Below are 22,401 nucleotides of genomic sequence, written 5' to 3' on the forward strand. Positions count from 1 at the left end.
CTTTCCGAAGAGATCCTCAACAAAAATAAACTGCCCATATTTCCCTCGGGCAAATAGCAGAGCAGGAAGTGAGGAGGAGGTGGCCACTGGTGGCACCTCATGGGCCTGTGCCACTGCTCTGGGAAAGGGGCTGCATGGGGAGCTGCCCAAGTGCAGAGGACAGAATAAGTCCCTGAGGGCATGTGAAGGACAACAGCAAAGGATTATTGAGGGTCCATATACTGAGCAGTGAAGTGGTAAAATGTCAGATGAAATTGCGTGGAGATAAATCTCAGGAAGTGCATCTGAATGGAGGATCATAATTTTACGTGTTTCTTCTGATTGTCATGGCACATCAGTGAGCACTGTGGAAATGTCAGTGGCCAGAAATAGTAAACTGAATCCTAAGAACTGTTAGGAAAGCAGAAGAAAGCAAAACTTAAAATATTCCCATCTGTTTCTGGAATGCCATGTGCAATGCTAGTCCCATTCATAAATAAAAAGGTGGTTGAGCTGAAAAGGTACAGGGAGGGGATGCAGTGATGACTCAAGTTGTGTAAGGTTTTCTCTATGAGAAAATTTACCTCGGTTGGGCCTCTTTCATAAGAAGAGGAGAGAATGGAGAGAATGAGGAGGGGTATCACAAGGAAGCAGGAGCAGATATTTTTTTTCTGTTCTTCTGATGCTCCTTGGTTTTCACAATGGGTGAACGTAGAGGGAATTACTGGACAAATTAATGAAGAAAAAGTCATTGTTAAAAATATGGAAAGTGTGCTTTGTTCAGGAAAATCCTTCAACTATAAACTACTGGAGTTTAGGAATTTGTATCTTTCAGAGGGGTGTATTGTTCCGTATTTGTCTAGTCCTAAGCCTATTCCCTAGCTTTTTGCTAAGACTATTGAAGACAGTGTTAGGTTAGATGAAGCTTTGATCTAACAAGGTACAGTTCCTCTTTCCTTATATCTATTGTTGAGCATCACCATTTGGGAGAGAAATTAGGGAGAGTCCAGAAGAGAAAAATGAAAGTCTGGAATGTAAGGTCTTTGAAGATCTTTGTGTTAAAAATGGAAAGACTAAGGTGAGGTATATGATCTTTTGAAGTTTTCTCCCCCCCTCCCCATGTCCTCAGTGAATGGGACAAGAATGTGTGTAAATCATGACACTGAGATTCTAATTAGATATTAAGGAATAAAATTCCTAATATCCAAAGCAGAGAAACATTGGGAGTAGGTTGGCTGGTGAGCTGTGCAGTTTCCAATCTTGGACCCTGCACCAACCAGGTTATCAAGTGGGATGGCTGAAGAAGAGTTGGACCTTTGCTAAGGTCATGGATTGGGCTTGAAAATCTGTTCAAGTACCTTTTATTTATGAAAGTCTGCAGTTAATTGATTCATTTATTTTGGACTATGTAGAGATGCTTCAGAAGTATTAGTCATTGCTATGCCATGATGCCTGGTTTGCACCACTAAACAACTGCTTATGATTCAAGATATGGTTTCAGGGGCAATGTGTCTGTTTGTTGCAAGTTTGATCGTTTGCACTCTGTGATTCTGATAGTTAAAACTATCAGTCTTAAATCTCTTAAAATTAACAAAGTTTTTTGTTGTTTTGTTTTGTTTCTTTGCTTGTTTCCTTATTTTCTTTCGTTTGTTTCTGCCTGCCCCCCAGCTGTTTCTTTCGTTATGTTCTTGGAATGACCCTGCAACTATTTCCTCTTTCAGGAGCATTTAGTAGGAGACATTTGAATGTTGCTGTGGGATTTGGTGATTTGTGAAACTCTGATTAATATGACATTTTAACTGATACCCATCTCTAGGCAGCAATGTGTTCAGTATCTTGAAGGAGGAGAAAAGGTATATGACAGAGGCATGATTTGAATATGGGGCTTTCTCACTGTTAGCATTGCTCTTTTCTGTGCAGTGCTGGGCAAATAATCATAATTTCTTTGATGACATTTTGGGGATCTGTAAACGGTCAAAAAGTGGAAGAAAATGGTTAAGCTTTAAGAATGTTTCTCCTCTCAGAAACAAACTTAACTGTAAAGGATGAAATTTCCTGTTTCCAGAAGAGCAATTGTTTGTTTTCCTTTCTGAATATTTCATGTTATCTGCTTCTCTATTAGAGGGAAGGATTTGATTTCAGTCTGTGTTAAACATTGGCATCCACAAGCGGGAATACAGAGTATTTGACTCCAAATGGTAATCGTTTCAGTTTTCATCACATAAATGCTTGTACCATTCTGAGCTTTTGTTGAAACTTGGGATATTCTATCCTGGGAGTCTCTGTGCTCGCTAGCATTTAAAAACAAGCCAGACTCCTTTGAGATGGTGTTATGATGGGATGGAGCTTGCTCATGCATACACCTCTGAAGCACAGACCAGAAAGGTTTAGACCCATTAATCTGAGATTGAACCTGCTCTTTTCACACTAGAATTCTCCCCAGAAATACTGGTGGCTGTGCTTGCGTACTTGGCTGATGGTGTGTCTGAGCACCCAGAGTTGAGACTGTAGTCCCTGGCCTCTGCCAGACCCCCTTAATGACAGTGGGAGAGCATTGAAACCTGCATTTTATCTTCGTTTCTGTGGTTTTTTCCTGATCAATCATCTCCCCTTCAATTCAGTAACCCCTGACCTTGCCAGACTTGCATCCATAGCCTGGATAGATAGGGGAGGATGCAGGGCTGCCTCATTTCAGAGGAGATGCCATTTGAATTCATTGTGTGTTGCAGAGGGGCTGTATGGAACTGGGATGTTTTGTCTTCTCCTTCTGGGGAGAGGGAAGTTCAGGAGTGTCAGGAATAATGGCCTGGGAAACCCCATTGAGTGGAAGTGCTGGGGACTGAAACACAGAGGCATTTTCGCTTGATCCCAAGAATTCTGTGATTCACTCAAACTTTTTGCCGCTACCAGCTCATCACATAACCCTGCTGGAGACCTCATACAGTCTAACAGAGAGAGATCTTTCTTCTAAGGATGTTACATGTCCAAAAGACAAAATGGTTTTTGATGCATTTTGATTTACTTCAATATTTGAAGTACAGAAGCAGCTCCAGAAGCTGATGCTGAAACATAGTCCTACATCCTTCTGGTTTTGGTTGGGTTTTTTATTTTTTCTTACCGAGATTGAGTTGAATTCTATCTACTCAGAGAAGTGCACTTCCCAGGTTTTTCTGTATGCCTCATATTGGAGAGTGGAGTGAGGAGCTGTGGGTCCCCAGTAGTGATTGCTGCTGTGTGCTGTGCTGCTGCTGTGGTTAACCTGTATGAAAATAAAGGCAGATATGTGGGTGAAGGAAATAAAAATTCTCATTACTTTCTCCACCATGCAAATGTTGAGGAGCACTGGTGGGGCTGGACTGGCTCCTGGTGTGCTGCTTTCCTTCCTGCACGGATGTGGGGCTGCATTGTTTCTGCTGCCTTAAACCAGGAATTCATGGCAATGAGACAGCTGAGCTCTCACTAAAGAACTCTCTGAGGTTTGTCAAAAACTTTTTTTTTCTTTAAGCAAACTGTTCCCATTTCATCTTTGCTATTGCTGCTGCTTATTCTAGTTGTCTGGGCTTTCTGTTAAAATGAAGATGTTAGTGTAGCAATAGTTAATTACTCTTCTCTGGGGTGGAGACAGTGGAGGAGTGGTAGGGAATGGTTCAGTGCTGGTGTACTTCCTCAGTCAGCATTATTTACTTCTCTTGTCCCAGAGCATTTCTGTGTTCCACTTTGTTTTTGCAAACCTCCATCTGGAGCACCGAGCAGCTGTCAGTGGAGCTTCTCATGCGAAAGAAATTGAAAAACTAGCAAGACCAAAGGAACAGCTTTTGGAAGTGCATGGTTGGCTGGGCCCAGATGCCTGGATAGGGAGAGGAAACCCACCGAGATCATCTGAAACATCCGTCAGAGGGAGCAGTGGAGGACATGGACAGGAGGATGGCAAGGAGGGACAAGACTAATGACTCTTATGTCTAGTTCTTAATTAGTTAAATGCAGGATTAAATTTGCTGCTGATGGAATTGCCATGGTATTAGCAGATTTAGGTTATTAGAAGTCATGAATCTGCTGTAAACAGTAGGAAGTAAATCTTGATTCACTCTTTGCTCATGTATTTTCTTGCATTGGCTTATTTGTCACTCATCAATATTCCTAGCAGGAATATTTCAGCAGGAAATCTGAGGCTGTTTGCTTCTGGTAAGTGCCTGTAGAGGTCCAAGTCATTGTTCATGAAGGGCAGTGTGCTCTCATGTGATGGAAGGAGAAAAATAATCATCTCTGTGCATTGGTTCTCTTTTTGACTGCAGAATCTCACATCTGCTTTAGGCCTGAAGCCCCTGGTTAGCTTGGGTTAAGGCTGGTCTGCATGTGGAAAGTTACTGCAGATAAGCAGAGCTGGGAGATTTTTGAAAGACTCTTGCTCGCTTCTGAGAACTCTGTGTAGGTTGACCAGACTTGAATAGTCAACATTAAGGTTGCAGCATACAAAGGGTTGAAAAAGATAAGTATTCTTGGTTTGCAGATGCAACTTGCTGCACAGATTGCTGAATAAGTGCTGAATTGTGTAAGAGACAGAGACAGTCTATGTACCAGTGGCTAAATCAGCAAACTGATTTCAAACACACACAAAAACTGCAACTGAAAATAAATTACCTAGCCTGACATTTTTCGTGGGGCTTATATATGCTGAAAGACTCGAGCTCCTTAGGGAGGAGAGAAACATTAAAAACTTGAGTGCTGTCTCCTGTTTTGTGTGCAGAACTCTGGGGTTTGAAGTAAGCGTGGGTGAAAGTTTTTCTCGCTTCCCAGGAGATGCTGTTTTCCCTTCCTTTGCTGAAATGCAGAATGTTTGCTCAGGTGACAGGAACAGTTAAAGTATAATAAATTACCAGTGTTAATATTTTACTCACATTATTTACGAAGATGTTGGATACTGACCAAGGCAATGAAACATGTAGTAAATGCAGCTGGAGAATTATACTCCAATAAATTATAGATGAGCTTTATTTAACGATAAACTGTAAAAAAACCCCATTGCATTGAGAGAATGTGTTTTGTAGCCACTGTAAATGTTTTAGTGCATTTTTAGAAATAAGTGTAGCACTTAGGTTTTCACAGTTAAAGCATACAATAAAACAAGGATGAAGAGTCTAGTCTTCCTAAAGGCTAGGAATGCCTGTAGGGCTCAGATCACAAGGTATGTAAGGTCCCAGCGCTGCCTTTATCTTTTGAATGTGAAAAGCTTGGAGGCGGATTGGTAGGATTTGAGGTACCAGCAACCACAGCGTTGATAGATTTGGAGACTGTCTTGCAAGTGGTGAGCCATTGTCCTCCACAAGGGCAGTACCTTGGGGATACAGCTAATTCTGGCTGGCAGAGGCCATTACTCTGAACTTTTTAGAGTGGGTTTTGGGGACAGTAACTTCCAGGAGGTCCCTGACTTGCCTTGCAGCTCCGGGAAGGCTGTCGAGATGGGCTCCCTCTCTGCCAGCAGGAGTTAGTCACTGCGTACTTTGCAGCACTCCTTGTTTTTTGGGGGGGAGTTGACAGAAGTGCTTTTAGAAGGACTGTTCGCATTCATGCATTCAAAGCTTAACTTTGTTTCCTTTTTTCTTAAAACCTTGGCCTTGTTCTCTCAGTCGTCTGCCTGAAATCAAGGACACTTGATCATAAGAGAAAAAAGTATCCAACTGGTTTCTGTGTCTTTGTCCCTTGTGCTTTTAGAAGAGCTGCCATAAAAGGAAGTCTGTAATTTGGTGTTGTCATATACGTTCTTTCCAGCTAGAGATGCATCTAAATAAAGCTTTAGTACATTTCTGAGCTCAAAAGTCACCACTTCTAGCTCTTCCTCTTACTAGCTCTCTCAAAACCCCGAGTGCTGTGTGATTTCTCTCTGGGCAGGGCAGCTGTCAGGCCTGGCCTTTGACTGCTGTAAGAGTCACAGTGGCCATTCATGCAGCTTTACATTCACCTACAGCTGCTACTCACCATCAGATGGTGAGATATTAAGAGAAACTGCTGAATTTATTTTAAGAGTAGTGGCTTTAGGAAATGTCTGCTTTTTCACTGAAACTCTGAAAATGTTTTCTATAGACAAATCTCCACCTGCAAGTCCAGTTCATTTGCCTCCTGCTATAGTTGTGGATAGGCTGGGGTGCTGGAATGACTTTTGCTGCTCTGAATGTACTGCTCCTGCCTCTCCCAAAAGCAGGAAAAAGAGCTGCAGGGCTGGGTGCTGGTGCAGGTTCTGCAGTGGCCATGCAGAGCCCCAGGAGGGGACAAGGGAGTGTTTTCTGACTGAAAACCAAAACGGTTTTGGGAGTGAAGAAATTCCCTAACAGCTGTGGGGGGCTTTTGATTTTCTTCTTCTTTTTGTAATTTTTGCTTAAGAAAAACTGTTTTTTGAGAATTTTTATGACTAGGTGGTAATACTTTCATCTCTGTATTTTAGGAGTGGTTTGCATCAACATTCCTTTTCAGCTACATTGCTTGAATTTGTTTCACATCCTGTTCTCTCCCAAAGCAGGGTGATATAGAGAGTGAAAGGCACAAGCAGCACTCTTATTGAAGTGGCTACTTTCATGTTGCACAGTGATAAAGGTCTTCTTAAAACAAAGTGGGACCCTCCAAGCTTCTGCAAACCACTTAGATGTGAGATGATCTATCATCAGTGTTTGTCTCTGCTGCCCAAGATAAAAGTTTGGTAGAACAAATTGAAAAGTAAGTGAGCAATCTATTATACGAAGCAATACTTGTCTCTTGCCTTCCTTTGTAATTTGTAGTTGTCAGGGTCTTTTTCAAAGTAGGACTGCAGCTTTTTTGCAAGTGTCTAAATTACTTACACTGACATATTCTGGTTTTCATATCTCTTTTCAGTATGTGCCTATTACTACTTTAATTTGTGTGATCTTCTAATTGAATTCAAGGATTTGGAAGGTCTATAGAGATAAAACTACAGTTAAAAAGAAATACATTATAAAAGGTTGGAATGTTGGAATGGAACTTTAAAAATTACTGTCAAATGCTGAAGATTTCTAATTTGGAGAATGAAATAGGTGTTTTCTCGTATTCACTCTGGTCTGCATTCAGAATTGTGAGGCATATGGGACTTTCACAAGTCTCAACTGTGATATTCCTGCTTGGAACTGTCCCACTTCCTCAGAACAGTGAGACCAGAGACTGTACTAAGTGGCTGCCTTGCATATCTTCCTGGGAAGGAGCTGAAGAGGTTTAGATGAGCCCCTGGCTCCAGAGCACAGTGATTCTGGTCATCTTGTTGTATGCTCTTGCTAAAGCTTCATGTCTGCTCCTTCTCTGGCATCCTCTTCAGGTGAACAGAGATGTTCTTTGAAGACCATTTATTATTTTAAGATTTGTCCCTCTCTGGTTTTGCAGAGTTGTTGCAATTGCATAATTACATTATATAGTTGACTCCCATCAATTTTTTTTCCTTTAAATTCAGTTGTTCTCCTCAAAAGTTAACCACTGGAAAAGCAAATTACATGTGCCAAAAACTCAGGCACAGAGAGTACAGAAGTATCCTGGAAGAGAATCATGGAATCATGGAATTGCTTAGATTGGAAAAAACCTAAGATCACAGTATCCAACCCAGCACTGCCAAGTCCACCACTCTTAATGACCTTTTGAATCCCTCCAGGGATGGTGACTCAACCACTTCCCTGGGCAGCCTGTCCCAGTGTTTGACAACCCTTTCCATGAAGAAATTTTTCCTAACACCTAACCTAAACCTCCCCTGGCACAGCTTGAAGCTGTTTCCTCTTGTCCTGTCACTTGTTGCCTGGGACAAGAGACCAGTGCCCACCTGGCTGCAACCTCCCTTCAGGAAGGTGTAAAGAGCAGTAATGTCTCCCCTGAACCAGAATACATTTTTATGGCTTTGTGGAGGAGGGATGTATCTTGTGAGGCTTTCAGCATAGCTGCCTGATTTCTACTGTTTGCCTCAGCTGCGTCCTTCAGCAAACCAACCTTAACGCTATCCTTGAAGGAGCTGCTTCTGTGGATCTCTTTGAGGGTAGGACCCAGTGCAGCCCCATCGCAGGAGGAGGGCTGGGTGAAGCCCTTACTGTAAGAAATTCTGCTCACATGGGCTCTGTGCAGCTCTCACAGAGTTCAGTTTCTCTCAGGCCTAAGAGGATTAATTTCCCGTTAGCTTTGCCTGTGTCATAGTTATTTGTTAGCTCAGCACACAGGCAATGCTTTTATCAGTTGTGTGCTTTTGTACTGATATTTGGAGGTATGTTTGTATTTTTCTGTAAAAGACCCTGAAAAAACTTAACGTTGTTCTTTCCTGTTTTCTTAATCCCATATCCTTTTCCTTTATATTAAGCTAAATTGACTTTTCTGACTTCCATCCATGTTTTAAGATACATTAGTCTTAAATACAGACCTATTGGAATATCTTAAAAAAAACCCCACAGCAGAGCAAAACCCCCTCAAAACAAACCAAATAAACCCAACAAAAATATGTTTTGCATTCACACAAGATCAGGTTGCTCCTCTTTATGAAATTATGTCATTTAGATGCTTTAATTAACATCTAGCTTTCCATTACTGTGGGTTCTCTCTGGTTGAAAGCTTTCTGTTGGAGAACAGTGTGGATGTTGATCTGAAGACTCAGGACATGCTTTGCAGTATTCGATGTATAATTGAAGCACAGAGCAGCAGTGCCCTGACAGGCTGTGGCAGCTCTTCTTGTCAGATGCAGCTGTGTGCATTCTGGGTATTAAAACTGTATTTTTAGTTTCTTCTCAGAGGACTCCTTCCCTAGGTAAAAGATCTATTCCTAGATAAAATAGGTGCCTTGCCTCTCCTTGTCTTCCCTGTCAGTTTGTTTTGGGATGACAATAGGTATGCCTGGGAGTTAACATTCTGATAGTGAATGTCTTGCTTTAAAATCCTTAAGATTGGAGATGCCTACATTCCCTCCTAATTGCAGGAAATTGCAGATCCCGGCAAAATTTGGAATGCAGCTGCTTGTGTAATTACATCTTCTGTCAGTTGCTATAGCTCAGCTTTACAACCCTTCTAAAATATCTTCATTCTTTATGGTACAAATAATGCCCCCATCAGTATTGCTTTGGGATCACCCCTTTCATTTCTTAACGACCCATTTCAGAGACCTAAGATTTTTCCTCATGCGGAACTAATAACAAGTGGTAGAAATTACTAATTATATTAAGGTGGAATTTTGCTTTAACTGTAATAATTATTGTTAAGCTGAAAGAATTTATTTGAGTTTCTTACTGTTGCTGAGGTCTGGGTTTAGTAAGAAATACTGGTGTATGTACTTCAAATGAGTTTGATTTGCCTACAGCATCAGGTTTTGGATATGTACAAACCTTTCCGTTTCATGGCCTTAGGAAATAGAGGGTAATGGGTCATGGAAAAGTTGTTAGGTTATTGGCAACTTAAGTATTGCTATCTGCTACTGGACAGATAAGATATAGATCACAATTCAGAGCTTAATGAAATGTGTTGGCCCCACTTATACCACCATCACAGCTGGGAAATGGTTGAAAGGTTGCAAAGGATTAAAGCAGGATAATAAAGGAATTAATTTGGCCTGGCTTTTTGAGAAGCAAGAATAGTGTAGTTTAACCAAGGCAGAGTTCAGAGCTGGATAATGTTCTGCAGGTTCTTAGGCAGAAATAGAATTTTGAGGATATTCGACTTTAGATGAACTATGGCCATGGCACCCTGACACCCAATCTCATCTGATCTCAGAAGCTGAGCAGAGTCAGGCCTGCTTAGTACTTGGAATGGGAGACCTCCTGGCAATACTGGGGGCTGTAGGTTCTAATCCTGAGGACTTCACTGTCACTGTCCAAGCTCGCTTGGCTGTGGTAGATGAACCTTAGGACTCACACGGTGGGGCCAGTTCTGCAAATGCTGTGCCTCGCCTAAAAAAATCCACTGTGCAGGCTTGAAGGCCACACCCGTATGGGGAGAGCCCTGCCCAAGTCTTTGTTTGCAAAGCGGAGCCATGGATGAGATAAGATGAGACTTAGATGAAAGATGGTAAAAGACCCAATGGCTGAGGTGGAACATGCTGAGAAGGGACATGTTTTTAAACATAAATGTATTTCACTGCTGAGGTAATGGAGTAATAGGGTAGTTTTTTTATTTGCTGTGTTTAAAAGTATATGTTTCTAGAAGAGACCCTGTAGTTCACCAAAAAGTAGCAGAGCATTGTGGAAATTACCAGGTGAGGTACTGTAGCTTGGGCTTTTAGTAGGTTAAGACTATTCAAACAGTTTATTATGACTTTAATCCATAAATGCCTGAGCACTGGTATTAAATGGACTATTTCAGGTCTCTTTGTGTACAATCAAGGATCTCACAAGAAGAAAGAAACCTCATTTAGGCAGGACAGTGTGGGAATTCTTCAGCTTTTAAAATAGAAAGTGATGGTTTCCAGCTTTTTAAACTGGTTACTCTTTAGTGTGTAGAAATTGCTGCAGAAAATTAAAACCCTTGAAAGCCTACAGCAGAGAAGCTTGATTCAATGAGACAAGGTTTATAGAGCTGCAGTACTAACTCTGGAACTGTCTTAAAGGTTTGAAATTACATTTAGGCAAGTTACTATAAGACATGAATTTGAAATGAGAGTAAGGTTTTTTTTAAATCACCTGCTTACTCAGTGTTGTAGTGTTTCCAGAACAGCTGATTGCAGATACTCGTTTTGCTTTGACTTGTAGGCTTTTGTGTGTAAGCAGCAAATGGCTTTCAATGATTTTTTTGAAGGTTGGAGTCCTGATTTTCCTGCTCTGTAGGGTCCTGTTCCGTCTGCTCTGTAACTTTTCCTGGCAATAGGAGCTGCAGGATTTGATCTTCTGTCAATTACATATTTATGGCATCCCTTGAAATGGTGCCTTTCTCTTTTCCTCTAAGGCTGAATGGGTCACTGTCTACAGCTGAGGAAGGAAAGCATTTGTCATACCCTTAGCCATCATTGTTGAAAAAGAAAAAACCCAAACATTTTTCTTAAAAGAAACTGATGCCCCAGCCAAATTATTGTTTATTGTTAAAGAAGTGTAAAGCCCTCACCCTACTTATGTGTGAAAAAGGCTTTATTTTTGTCTTTGAGGGCACACAGATTTCTTGGGCTATTGATTTCTGTTCTGTGCAGTGAGAAACACAAGGAAAAACAGTGCTGGCATGCTCAGTGGTTGCTATCCCTGGTGATGTTTGAGACTCTGCTTGGACATCTTCTCTCACAGACAGACCATAGTGCTCTGTGTGCTCCTGTCTAGGAGCATAAAGTGGTTGTGGGTGGGAATGTGGGGTCCCTGTGACTATTTAAATTGTATTCCACTCTTAATACTTGAGGTATTTCTGCTCTGCTTAGAGTGGACTCTGCTCTTCCCACTGCTATGTTATTGATACTTAGCTTATATTTCCTTTTGCTCTTTTCTCTTGTACTTTGTGCTGTTTCTTCAGTGATGACAAGGAGGACTTTCTTATAAGTAGTTTGCAAATCCTTCTCTATCCTGTTTTCTGTATTCTGGATAGACTGCCAGCTAAGGTTGCAGCTCTGCAAGGCATTCCTTGGGGTGGGAAGGGGTGGTAGTGGAAAAAATACTAGATGTAAACTTTAAGACAACACAAGGTATAAATAATGATCCTTTATAAAGTGTTATTCATGTTTATACTGATTAAAGACAAGTGTTTGCAAGATTCAGCCCCTGGACTAATCTGGATTCCACTCTGGAAACTGAAAATGCTTAAACTAGCCTCCATTTGCCATGCCTGGTTTCCAGAGGTGCTGGCAGTCTCTGAGCAATACCAATATCTCCATGCTTATCCCACTTTCATTTTTCACTTACAGATCTTTATCTAAAATTGATGCTTATCTGCTGAATGAAAGTCTACTCAGTTTACATGGAGACTGGGAGCTCTGGGCAGCTCCTCTAGTCTGGGGAACCCGTGCTGGGGATATTGCTATGTGCCAGGCAGGTGAGTGCACCAGCTGGCCTGGCAGGTCTCTTCTATTTCTGCAGCCTGACCTCTCATTAATCTTCTGTTTCCAAGCACGTATTATTTAATTTCATGCTTTTCAACCCCCCAGGGACAGGGGCCATCTTAGACATGATAGCTTTAAAATAAAGCTTGGAAATGAGCTTCCTTTAGAAGTAAAATATTCTGCAAGTCAAATGCTCTATGGTATGAGAACTAGATGGGTTTATGAAATGTGTTGGGTTATTATGCCCTGATAGCAAAGGAGCATGGCTTGGTAGCTTGGATATTTCATCCATTTATATTTCCTAATTTCCTTTCATTCTCCAACGCAAAAAGACAAGATCTGAGATTTCCCTGTTTGTTCACTGTGAGTAGAAGCACAAAGGAGCAGGCTGACTGTTCTCTGGCAGAGACAGGCATTGCAGTTTGAGGTATCTGTACAGCATGGCAGACTAATTTGTGTTTTATCCTTTATGCATGAGGGGTCTTCTCCCTGTTCATGAGAGTAATATGAGAGAAGGAGTGGACAGAGAGGACCGGCTGTTTCTAGGGGTTTGGAGGTGTGTTTTTCTGAACAATACTGTTGTAGCCGTTTCTGCAAAACTCGTAGAATAATACAAAGAGATTGTTACGTAAAAATAGTGACATGATTCTGGTCTTTATCATCCACTTCAAAAGGAACTCCAGCCATTTGGTTTGCTGGGCCTTCTTTGAAGCTGACAACAACATGATCATAAAATGGAAATGCTCCTGTGTCCCTCCCCATGCTCTTCCTCAAAGTAGGTGTTTGGGCCTTTCCTTGCTACTGCTTTTTAAACCTCCATCTCTAGCTAGTGGCTTCCTTCAAGGATGTTATTGTTAGGCAGAGCATTCGTTTGCTTTCTGAGGCTTTCAGGTTACCATGTGAAATTTTAACAAGCTGAAATGTTGACTTGCAGCATTTGGAAGATTGTCACTTTTGCTAGGTCATTACTGGAAATGATGTGGTCATCTAGATCTCTTAGCATCTCTTTGGGATGTCTTGTGTGTTGATAAAATTCCTTCCAATTAAGTTCATGTTCAGCTTTCCTTTTAGCAGAAAAAGAACCACTTTGTGCATAATTTTTACTGCAGTTTTCATTCATGAGTTATTCAAACTATGAGAGAGATCAGCCTCTCCAGGATGTTTCTAAGCCCTGTGGAATAAAACATGACCGGAAAGGTGCAGGCAAATGTGAGGGAGCTGAGGGCTTAGAAGTTCTCCTCTTTGAGGAGAGATCAAGTGAGCTAAACATCTAGGGCATATTAAGCAGTTGATGGAAGTAGAGCCTCACAGGATGGGCAGTGGAAAGACTGGGGCTGTCCACATGACCAATTATCACATGTCCAGGGGAGATGAATCTGGGTATTACTGTTCTGGTTTCAAAACAGTGGAACATGCAAAAAAACTGGAAGGCAACTTACTTTTAAATATGTGACACGTTACCTTTTCCATGATTGCCCACTGAACTCATTCCTACAAGATTTATTGAAAAACAGAGGATTCCCAGGACTGAAAATAGCTGGAATAGGTGTCTGGATGAAAAGGATAGCCAGTAGTATCTTCTGTTAGAAGACATTTCAGAGAAGGTAGGGATGAGGAAGTGCTGGGGAAGTTCATCATGTTTGTAGGTATTTGCAGGCTTGAAGTCCCTTCCGTGCATTAGTGCAGCAGTTAATCCATCATGGTGGGGATTGAACCAAGCTGCCTGCTCAGCCTGTTTTTCAGATGTTCCCCTTTCCAACTCTGTACTGGGCATCCTTTTCTGTTTTGGCTTGGCCATTTTCTTCAATCAGATGTCAGCCTGAATGTTTTTGGAAATGCAGCATCTGTCATAATGATGTCCTGGGGAGATGGTAAATCCTTTCCACACTTGATGGATGTCTTGCCTGGCTTGATCCCACCATGTCAGGAAGTAGAAGGCAGCTGTCTCTGCCCACCCTCCGGCCAATGTTGAAGAGCTGTGTTTCATTATAGTGCTTATTCCTTTGCATGTTCCTGTATGAGAATCTGCCAGCAGTATCTATGCGTGTGCACACTGTAATCCTTTGCACTGTGCCAGGTTTAGTTGGGAAGGGTAGCACAGGCTGTCTGCCATTTTGGTCCCTTTTCAATCTGATCTAAGATGCAGTACTGCTATCTGCAACTCCACTAGTTTACTGGCTTCTTCTTAGAACTTGGCATTTTGGCCACTCTCCTCTCCCAAACAGTGGTGGGTGACAGGAGAACTGCAAGGAACCCAGCAGGAGTATTTGCCTCAGTGTGCATCTATCCATCTGCAGCCCTGGTGGAGCTGGTGAGGACACCTGTGTGCTCCTGCTTGCTTATCATGGTCTTGTGAGAGTGAAACGTGGTAGAGTCTGTTGATGTTGGAGTGCACAGAGGGACAGCAGACTCCTTGGACTCAGAGTCTGTGAGTGGCTACTCTGCTGTGTACAACTAGCCAGATCAGTACCCACCGCAGAGTGGGATATGTGTCATTTTGAAGATGATGATCCTTCATCAGCTGATTCCCTCTCTGTTTGGAGTGGATTTTCTCAAAGTGCATCAGCTCCCTTTGGGATGAGGTTGATTCTGTAGAAGTAGAAATTATGATTATCATGTTGTTGTATTTATTTGAGAGGATGTGCAGCAGTTGTCAGACAGCAGTGTGCACCTAATTGGGAATTCAAATTCCAGCTGGTAGATTGAGACTGAAAGGCAGAGCTGTGGGATAGAAATGGGCAGGCACAAAATGCTGAGGCTCCTAATCTTTTACAATATGTTTGTTTAATACAAAGTGGTCTATTGAGATTGTTTTGCAGAGGAGAATAATCATTGCGTGCTGACTAATGGGAGACAGCAAGCTGTTAGAGAGCATCAATTAACTATACAGGAGGAGATTATTGAGTATTTTCACAAGCATTCAGGATGTGAAGAGTAAAGGATATTGCTTGAAGGTAACCCTCAGAGATCTTTAGCAATTGAAATCTATAAACTGCAACGAGTATTTGTGGCCATCTATATGGTTGCAGAGCCTTCCAGGAACAGCAGTGCAGAAAAGAACTGGAGGTAGCCTTCCAGCTCCAGATTGTGCTGATAGGAAATAAATAGTGCTTTGCTAAACTTGTTCTTGTATTTCCTGTTCATTATTTTGAAAATTTCCTCTCTTAAATTTATCTAATGTTATCCCAGAAAATACTGGTCCTCTTTATAGAAGATAGTACGTGCAATGCCCTTTTCATACTCGAATGTAGGAATTTATTACAATTCCATGGCTGCAAGGCTGTTTTCCTTGTCCTTACAGCTGCTCCTGCTTCCATATAGTAATTCCTATCCCTACTATTGCTGTGAGTTAGAACTCGATGCACTTAGTGCTGAGAGGAGCATGCTGGTCTTCCATCATGTGCCTTGCATAATGGATAATAAAATTCTCTGATTTTGACCAGTGGAAAGCATGAAAACCTATGTTTCATTAAGAATGCTTTTATACAGCCCTCCTAGGTTTCTGCTCGAGTTTAATGGGAAAAATAAATAACATTTTGTGGGTTCTGTTTGCTGAGTGATGTTTTTATTTGTAAGTAACGGAAAATTTTTTCCATCCTGTATTCCAGTGTTAAATCCACTTTGTGCAAACATAATTTTCCATTTATTCATTGGCTGTGGGGAGACCAGATAACACTGAATTTACTTTTTCAGTTTTGTGTCTTCTAAAGTGGTGTTAGAGAGTTGGACCTCAGATATTCTTTTAGCCAACAGCAAGAGTTGTCCTGAGATTCCTTGGGGATTATGATAAAGAGAGACCCCTGGTTCTTGGACAAGGACAAAAATAGACTTTTCTTAGCTTCAATTCTCTATTCAAATGCCTTAATCAACAGAGGTCTCTTTTAACAGATGGCTCTGCATCAAATAAAGCCTTTAATGTGTTAGCAAAAATTCAGAGAAATTTACTCTCTTTCTGATTTGATTGATTTTCTTAATCTTTTTTAAGCGGAGGCTGAAGGGTGAGAATAACTCATCAGAAGACTATGGAGAGGATTAATTACTTGGCTGCAAAACTCATGAAAATATTCTGAAGGAAGATGTGGGATGAGAGTGAAGCCCTGATGAAGTTGGTGTCAGTGGGGAAATTTAATTGTGACTGCAGCTCTTGCACCTGTAGTGCTTCACACTGTAAGAGAATCTAAAATGATCCCCTGTATGTCATAAGCTCTGAACTTTTTCCAGTAATAAAACCTTTCCCACTGATCCATGGGAAAAAAATCCCTTTTTCTCCACATACGACAGCTGGTTTGACCCTGAACAGCTGCATCTTGCTGGTTGCAAAGGCGAGGGGGCTTTCCTTCCCCAGGACTCTTGTCCTTGCAGCTGTTGTTGCTTTGGGCTTTGCCTGATCTCTTGTGCTTCAGAGAGCAGCCAAAATATCCTTGACTTTACGAGGAACTTGTCAGAGTCCTAATGTGTGAGGTACCGATATCTTAATGCAGATCTGCAGATTTAAAACCCCAAGGAGTTGTTCAGCTTCACCCGCGGCCAGGAATGGGAGGGGTTGCCCAGCAATTTCAAGGCTGGAAGGGGTATCATTAGCACTGAGCTTGACCTGAGCTGAGCTTTGGCCAAAGGATTCATCCCTGGAGCTGCAGAGAAGCATTTCATGGTTCATTATCCTCACAGTAGGAAACAATGTCTTACTCTGAAGCTGAATATCTAACTCGAATTTTCATCCATTTGATCTTCATATGGCTTTGTCAGCAAAGTCTGGTCTTTCACCACCTTCTTTTCCACTCTTTTAGGAAATAAATTATATTTCTGTCTTCATGAATGGAAATTTTGAACTCTTCAAGTTTCATACTCTTAAGGCTTGTTTTCTGAGCTGTAGGTCATTAGGTGACCTGCCTTTGAATCCTACTCTGTGTTTCCCTGTGGTTTTTGAAGCATGAACTCCAGAACTGCTCACAAGTCTCAGGAGAGCACTGGGATTTGTGCAGGTTGCAGAGGCAGTATTGCTTTTCTGAAACTTTGCTGCTTTTTGACTGAACTGATTTGGCAGTTTGTTGCCATAGCAGAAACAGAAAATCCCATTGGATCAAGAACCATTTCCCTGAGGTCTTAGTAGGGTGCCTCTTCTTACTGATGTTTCCCCACTGACAAGTGCATTTTGAGATGAGTCACTGAATTCATATTTAATCCACTAGTAAAACTGGCAAGGCAATTACCATCTTGCAAGTTCTTCAAATCAAATTGTTAGATAATGTTAAATCAAATGCTTTGGAGAAATCCCAGTATATACAATGGCTTTTGTCATCCAGACTGTGATTCAGTCGTCACAAGAAAAGCTTTTGTTTTTTTTGGGGTCTGTCTTCAGTGAAAGTGTGCTGCCTGATACTCATTTTGGTCTTGGCTTCTACTTCTTTGTCTCTGCTCCATTATATTCCTGTTCCTAATTGTTACCCCATAATGAGAATGGAGAACTAAGGAATTGCTAGCTCACAGTTGTCATCCCTACGTTTTAGCATTGCCAAGTGCAGAAAGCATTTGCAAACTGAAATAATGCTGTTACTCACAAGGCAACTAATCTGTTATGACAACCTGCTGGCTTAAAGTACAAGGGTGGGTGATGAAGGTCGCTCTGCTGGGTCTCCCTTTTTGCTTGCATGTTTTGCTCTGAAGCCAAACCACCCACCCCTTAGTAAGAGGGAAGCATACAGAGCCCTTGTGTTTTCGTGATCAGTGGAGGGGCTGGGGGACTGTGAATCTGCAAACAAATGACTGCAGGCAGCTTTGTGGTTACTGAGGCTGCTGCCTGATAGAAAGCACATGTTAGCTTAATTCAGTTTTCACTGCCACACGATTTAGTTTATATTCACAGTTGGCTTTTCTTTTTGGTACATCCTAGTCCAAACATGACATTCTGTGTTGTTTCCTGGTGGGAGGATTTTTTTCCATAGAAATGTACCATACTCTTCCCTTCCTGTTTTTTTTTCTTCTCTCTGCAGGTGAAGGCAAGAGAGGAAGAACTACAGAAGGGGGGATTCTCTGCCACTGCTAGAAAGGTACAGGAAAGTGTTGAGCTAAAACTGCTAGATATTACACGCCTTTGTGCTCCAAAGAAAAATAAAATGCACGGTTCGTGCAGGCTGGTGTTGAGAAGCAAACATCCTGCCAGCAAAATGGGCTTTGGCCAGTCTGTATCCAAGGAGCCTGTTTCAGCTGTCAGTGCTATGGAGGTGACCAGAGAACTGCAGATGAGAGAGGCCAGCCTGCAGAGAGAGCTGGAGCAGCTGCGGGAGGAGTGCCGGCACCGACTGGATGAAATTGCAGAAGGGTTGGATGGAATGATTTGTATCTCCCCTTGAGGAGATAAAGCTGTACTGAGAAGAGCAAAGGAATAGACTTACTTGATCAGAACACATTGTGCAGCCTGGCATGGGGGAGTGTGAGGTGAGAAATCAAATGTAATTTCTAATTTTTTAGCCTGGGAAGCATAACTTGTTACTGCTTTGTGACTTGCACTGGGGCCATAACCTTGGTGGCTCTCTCTGCAGCCCCTTTATTGCTAACCTTGCCAATTAAATTCTGCATTAGACCTTGGTGGGAGCGTGCATAAATCTCCTTTTTATCTTCTGGATTTCTAGTTCTTATGCCAAGCACTGGGCTCTTTTACAGTGCTCAGCTGCTAGGCACAGCATACATTGAGGCTGTGCATTGAAGTACTAATTGCATTCAATATTTTCCAGCAAATGGAAGAGTTCATTAGTTAGAAAAATCCAAGTATTGGAGAACATGTGAAGTACCAAGGCTTAGAGAGATTGAAAATATTCAAGAAAGTATGCTGTTTTAATTCAGCTGGTCTGAGTATTTGTGGCAGCTATACTGCAGTCACGATAAAGAAAAACAAATGCCTAATAATAAAGCAGTGCACCAATTTTATTTACTGGTGTGATGCACTTGAAATAATTGGGTTCTCAAAGAGAACAAATGAGAAACCCATTCCATCAAGTTATGAGTCACAACAAGATAACATAACTTATGGCTCTGCTATAGGAAATTTCTGTGATACAGGAATATGACCTTAACTTCCAAGCTTGATGAGTCTCCAAGTTCTGTCTCTGGAGGCTTCTTCCCATGGTATATGAAAATGTTTTGCCCTTAACCATCATTTCCTACTGTTTTCTGTTTTAGTTTCACCAAGGAATATTTTTATATTTTGTTTGTATACTTTCAAGAATAAATACATTTAAAAAACAACAGTTTGTTTTTCATTTGTGGATTGCTGTGAGCAGAGGGCTTTCCTCCATCTGCATTTTTGTCTGCTACCCCAGTTTGGTGGTGTCACTGATTGCCAGTTGCTCTTGGCTCATAGCAGCCAAAGGTAAGCACCTTTAAGGACCTCCTTCCAGGCATCAGCACGATTGCTGCTCTGTGGGGAGAGGATGTGCAGGTGGGGTGGATGGACAAGGCTCAGATCTCTTCAAGGAAATTTCAGGTGCTTCCAGACCCTACTCATCAGCACTTCCCATATTGGTCCTCATGCAAATCTTGCAGGAACGAGTGGCAATGCAAATATCAGTGGAGAGCCACACAGAGAGGGCTGGTATGCCCTGGTTTCACCCAGTTAATCACAGCATTGCTGGTAGGCCAGGAGTGTACAAGCTCAGTTTAATGTGAGCCAGGTTTCAGACAGGCGTTCCTCCATGTGGACCTGGTGGTTTGTCCAAGGACCACACTTGTGCAAGGCTGGTGGGAAGGGCAATTCTCAACTGGAGACCTCTCAGCTCTAGTCAACCCTGTGCAGATGGGACACTCTCTGGGAATGAGATGTTTGTGTGTTTTGTCCAAGTCTATCAGTCTTAACCAGTGTGCCCGCTGTCAGCTGGCACTAGGGGTGACCAACAGTCCTGGAGCAGAAAACCTCTGTGGACTGGTCTGACCCAGTTCTGGGTCAGGTGGTGTCCCAGGCTGCTGCTCCAGGAAGAATATCCATGGCCTTGAAAAGCCAATCCACACTGCTCTACTTTCCAAACTATCTTTGTAGGTGCAGAGTTCCAAGCTCAGAACTGTTTCAGACTGGTACAGTTTTGGGCGGGTGTTGGATCCAGGGCTGCTGACATTCAATGCACAAGAGGAATTACTCAGTCACGGCTTTCACAGAAAATTATTCATGAATGGGAGAGAAACAGTATATCCTAGAACTAACAAGAGTGGCAGCACCAGTCTATCTCTCTTTGAGTGTTTCATATCCTCCTTTTGCTTTTTATACAAGGAAATTTTCATACTGCATCACATTTCAGTTTAAAAACATTGCCCTCAAAAGATCCTTTGTTCTGGGATTTTTGGCAGAGAGGAGCGTGCAGTATTCCTGTGCATGGCAAGGGCCCTTGGATTTAAGTGCAGATCTAGCTCATGCCTTGCTCTGGCTTATCAGGGTTGACTTAATGCCAAATGCCACAGCGTATTATGCTGCTGTCCACTTGAACTGGCAATAGTCATTTATGGGATGATTTATTTCCTAGTATCAATTCTTGTCACCACGCATTCAGCACAGTGTGCTTCAGTGTTCATCCAAGGACCCTGCTTCAGCAGAGACCGCAACTGGCAGTGGTTTTGCCCTGCTTGACCCTGAACTCTCTCTGATGGAATGTCAAGAGGGGCAGCGTACAGTATGTCTGTATACATGTGTGTTTGTGATGCATAGAAGTGCCTACAGTGACTCGCAGACAGCTGCATTTACCGCAAGACATAAGCTGCTGTACTGAGGTGGCCACTGAAGCTGACAGGAAAGCCAGTGGGAGCTGAAGCTGCTTATCCTGCCTTGTACATCGAGAGGGGCTGCAGCTGAGGCAGGTTAAAAGATCACCTTTCCACCTGTGGTGCTGTGCTGGCATTGCAAACTGCAGACACCTTGTGATAAGAGCATTGGCAAGTACAGTTTTTCGGATACCAATTTGCTACTACCTTTTGTTTCAGGTACCAATCAGCTTAAACCAGAGCAGCCACTCTGCAGTCCTTTTTGAATGTCAGTGGGGCATTTTGTGCTGGCAGTGTTTTTAAAACCAATACCTGCAGCCTCCTCTTTCCTTTGCCCTTCTTCTTAGCACCAGCACAAGAAGCACAAAGCAGGAGGTACTATAAGGGCTTGATGCTCTCACCCATCCCATTTTGGAGGGTGGTTTTCCTGTGAAGGCTGTCTTTTAAATACCACAGGAGCTGCACAGAGGGATGGAGCTGGGGTCATGCCTTGGTTACTTGTCACACCTTTTGACAGCTTTTGAGCCATATCAATGCACCTGAAATATAGATGCTTGGCCAGGCATCAGCTGTCTCTCCAGTACTCCTGGCAGATGCTGTATGATAAACATCACATAAAAGCCTAAGAAATTAACCCTGCATTAACACCAGTTGCAGTGAGGGCAGGAATATGAACAGGGTGACCACAGTCACACTTAACGGGATATAACCTATGAACAAATAGATCTTTATTACCATGGCATTTGAAATATTTTCCTTTCCTTGTTTAGGCTGACTTATCTTACCCACCATCATAGCCCAGTAGTTTTAAAGGCTACAATGACCCTCATGGTCAGCAGGACTTGGCCCCATGTCAGGAGTTGAGGATGCTGCAGAAGGGGGAATGGCTACCCTGGGAGATGTGTGACTACCAGTAGCCAGGTGACTGGTAAGTCTCTGGCAGATGCTGTGACAGGTGGAGGATGACCCAAGCAGTACATGTCATCCATGGGGTCCTGCATGCTGGGTAAATGTTAAGTATTACTTTACAGAAATTGGCTGAAAGCCAAGACACAAGCTGTTAAGGGGTTTGTCCTTTGCCATACCACTGTGCTGGTTGTACATTTCCTTGTGAAAGCAGGAATATGCCCTAAAATTGTTCATAGAGTTGAACAGAAAAGAGTGGGTATTGTCTGGGGAAGTTGAGTGAGTGTTACATTGTGTGCAATTGGTTGTTAAGCTCCAGTGGTGGGCAAAGGCTCATAGTGATGCTGCCCTAATGTTGCAAATAAGCAGCAGGGTTTGGTTTAGTTTTTGCTTTTTTGAAGAAGCTACAGCAGAAGTTCCCCCTGTTGGTACATCCTAAAGGGAGTTAGTTTAGTTTGAGTTTGGATGCAGGGTTTCTAAGCGATGTTAGGGAGAGAGGAGCATATTTGAGGCGATGGCCCATGTTGGAAAAGTAGGAAACCAGAGTTAAATCAGCACCTGGCAGAGATGCTGCATGTGGGGTTCACCTGACAGGGGTCAGGCAGTGAAGAGCTGTCCCAGATGTTCACCTGGTGACAGCTCTCAGCACAGCCTGTCCATGTGAAGCCCCATCACATTTAAACCTCCTTGCGGAACTGGGAGTGCCTGGCCTTTGTCTTCATACTCTGGTGATGTTTCACTGAGGACAGGCAGAATTATTGCTGCAGTGTTTAAACTACCCTCTCTGGTGATGGATTGCTTTCAAG

The 22,401-nt window shown here is 42.4% G+C and overlaps 1 protein-coding gene across 1 annotated transcript in view; it reads left to right on the plus strand.

The window, feature by feature from the left end:
• Nucleotides 1–19,183, plus strand: part of TEDC1 (tubulin epsilon and delta complex 1) — a 70,571-nt gene extending 51,388 nt beyond the window's left edge. The window contains exon 8 of the mRNA XM_071565595.1: nt 17,938–19,183. Within this exon, the coding sequence (XP_071421696.1) occupies nt 17,938–18,297 (360 nt within the window). The 3' untranslated portion in view covers nt 18,298–19,183. The remainder of the gene's footprint in view (nt 1–17,937) is intronic.
• Nucleotides 19,184–22,401: the final 3,218 nt, after the last annotated feature.

The sequence above is a fragment of the Pithys albifrons genome, chromosome 10 (assembly GCF_047495875.1).
Source record: "Pithys albifrons albifrons isolate INPA30051 chromosome 10, PitAlb_v1, whole genome shotgun sequence".
In the NCBI taxonomy this organism is placed as follows: Eukaryota; Metazoa; Chordata; class Aves; order Passeriformes; family Thamnophilidae; genus Pithys; species Pithys albifrons.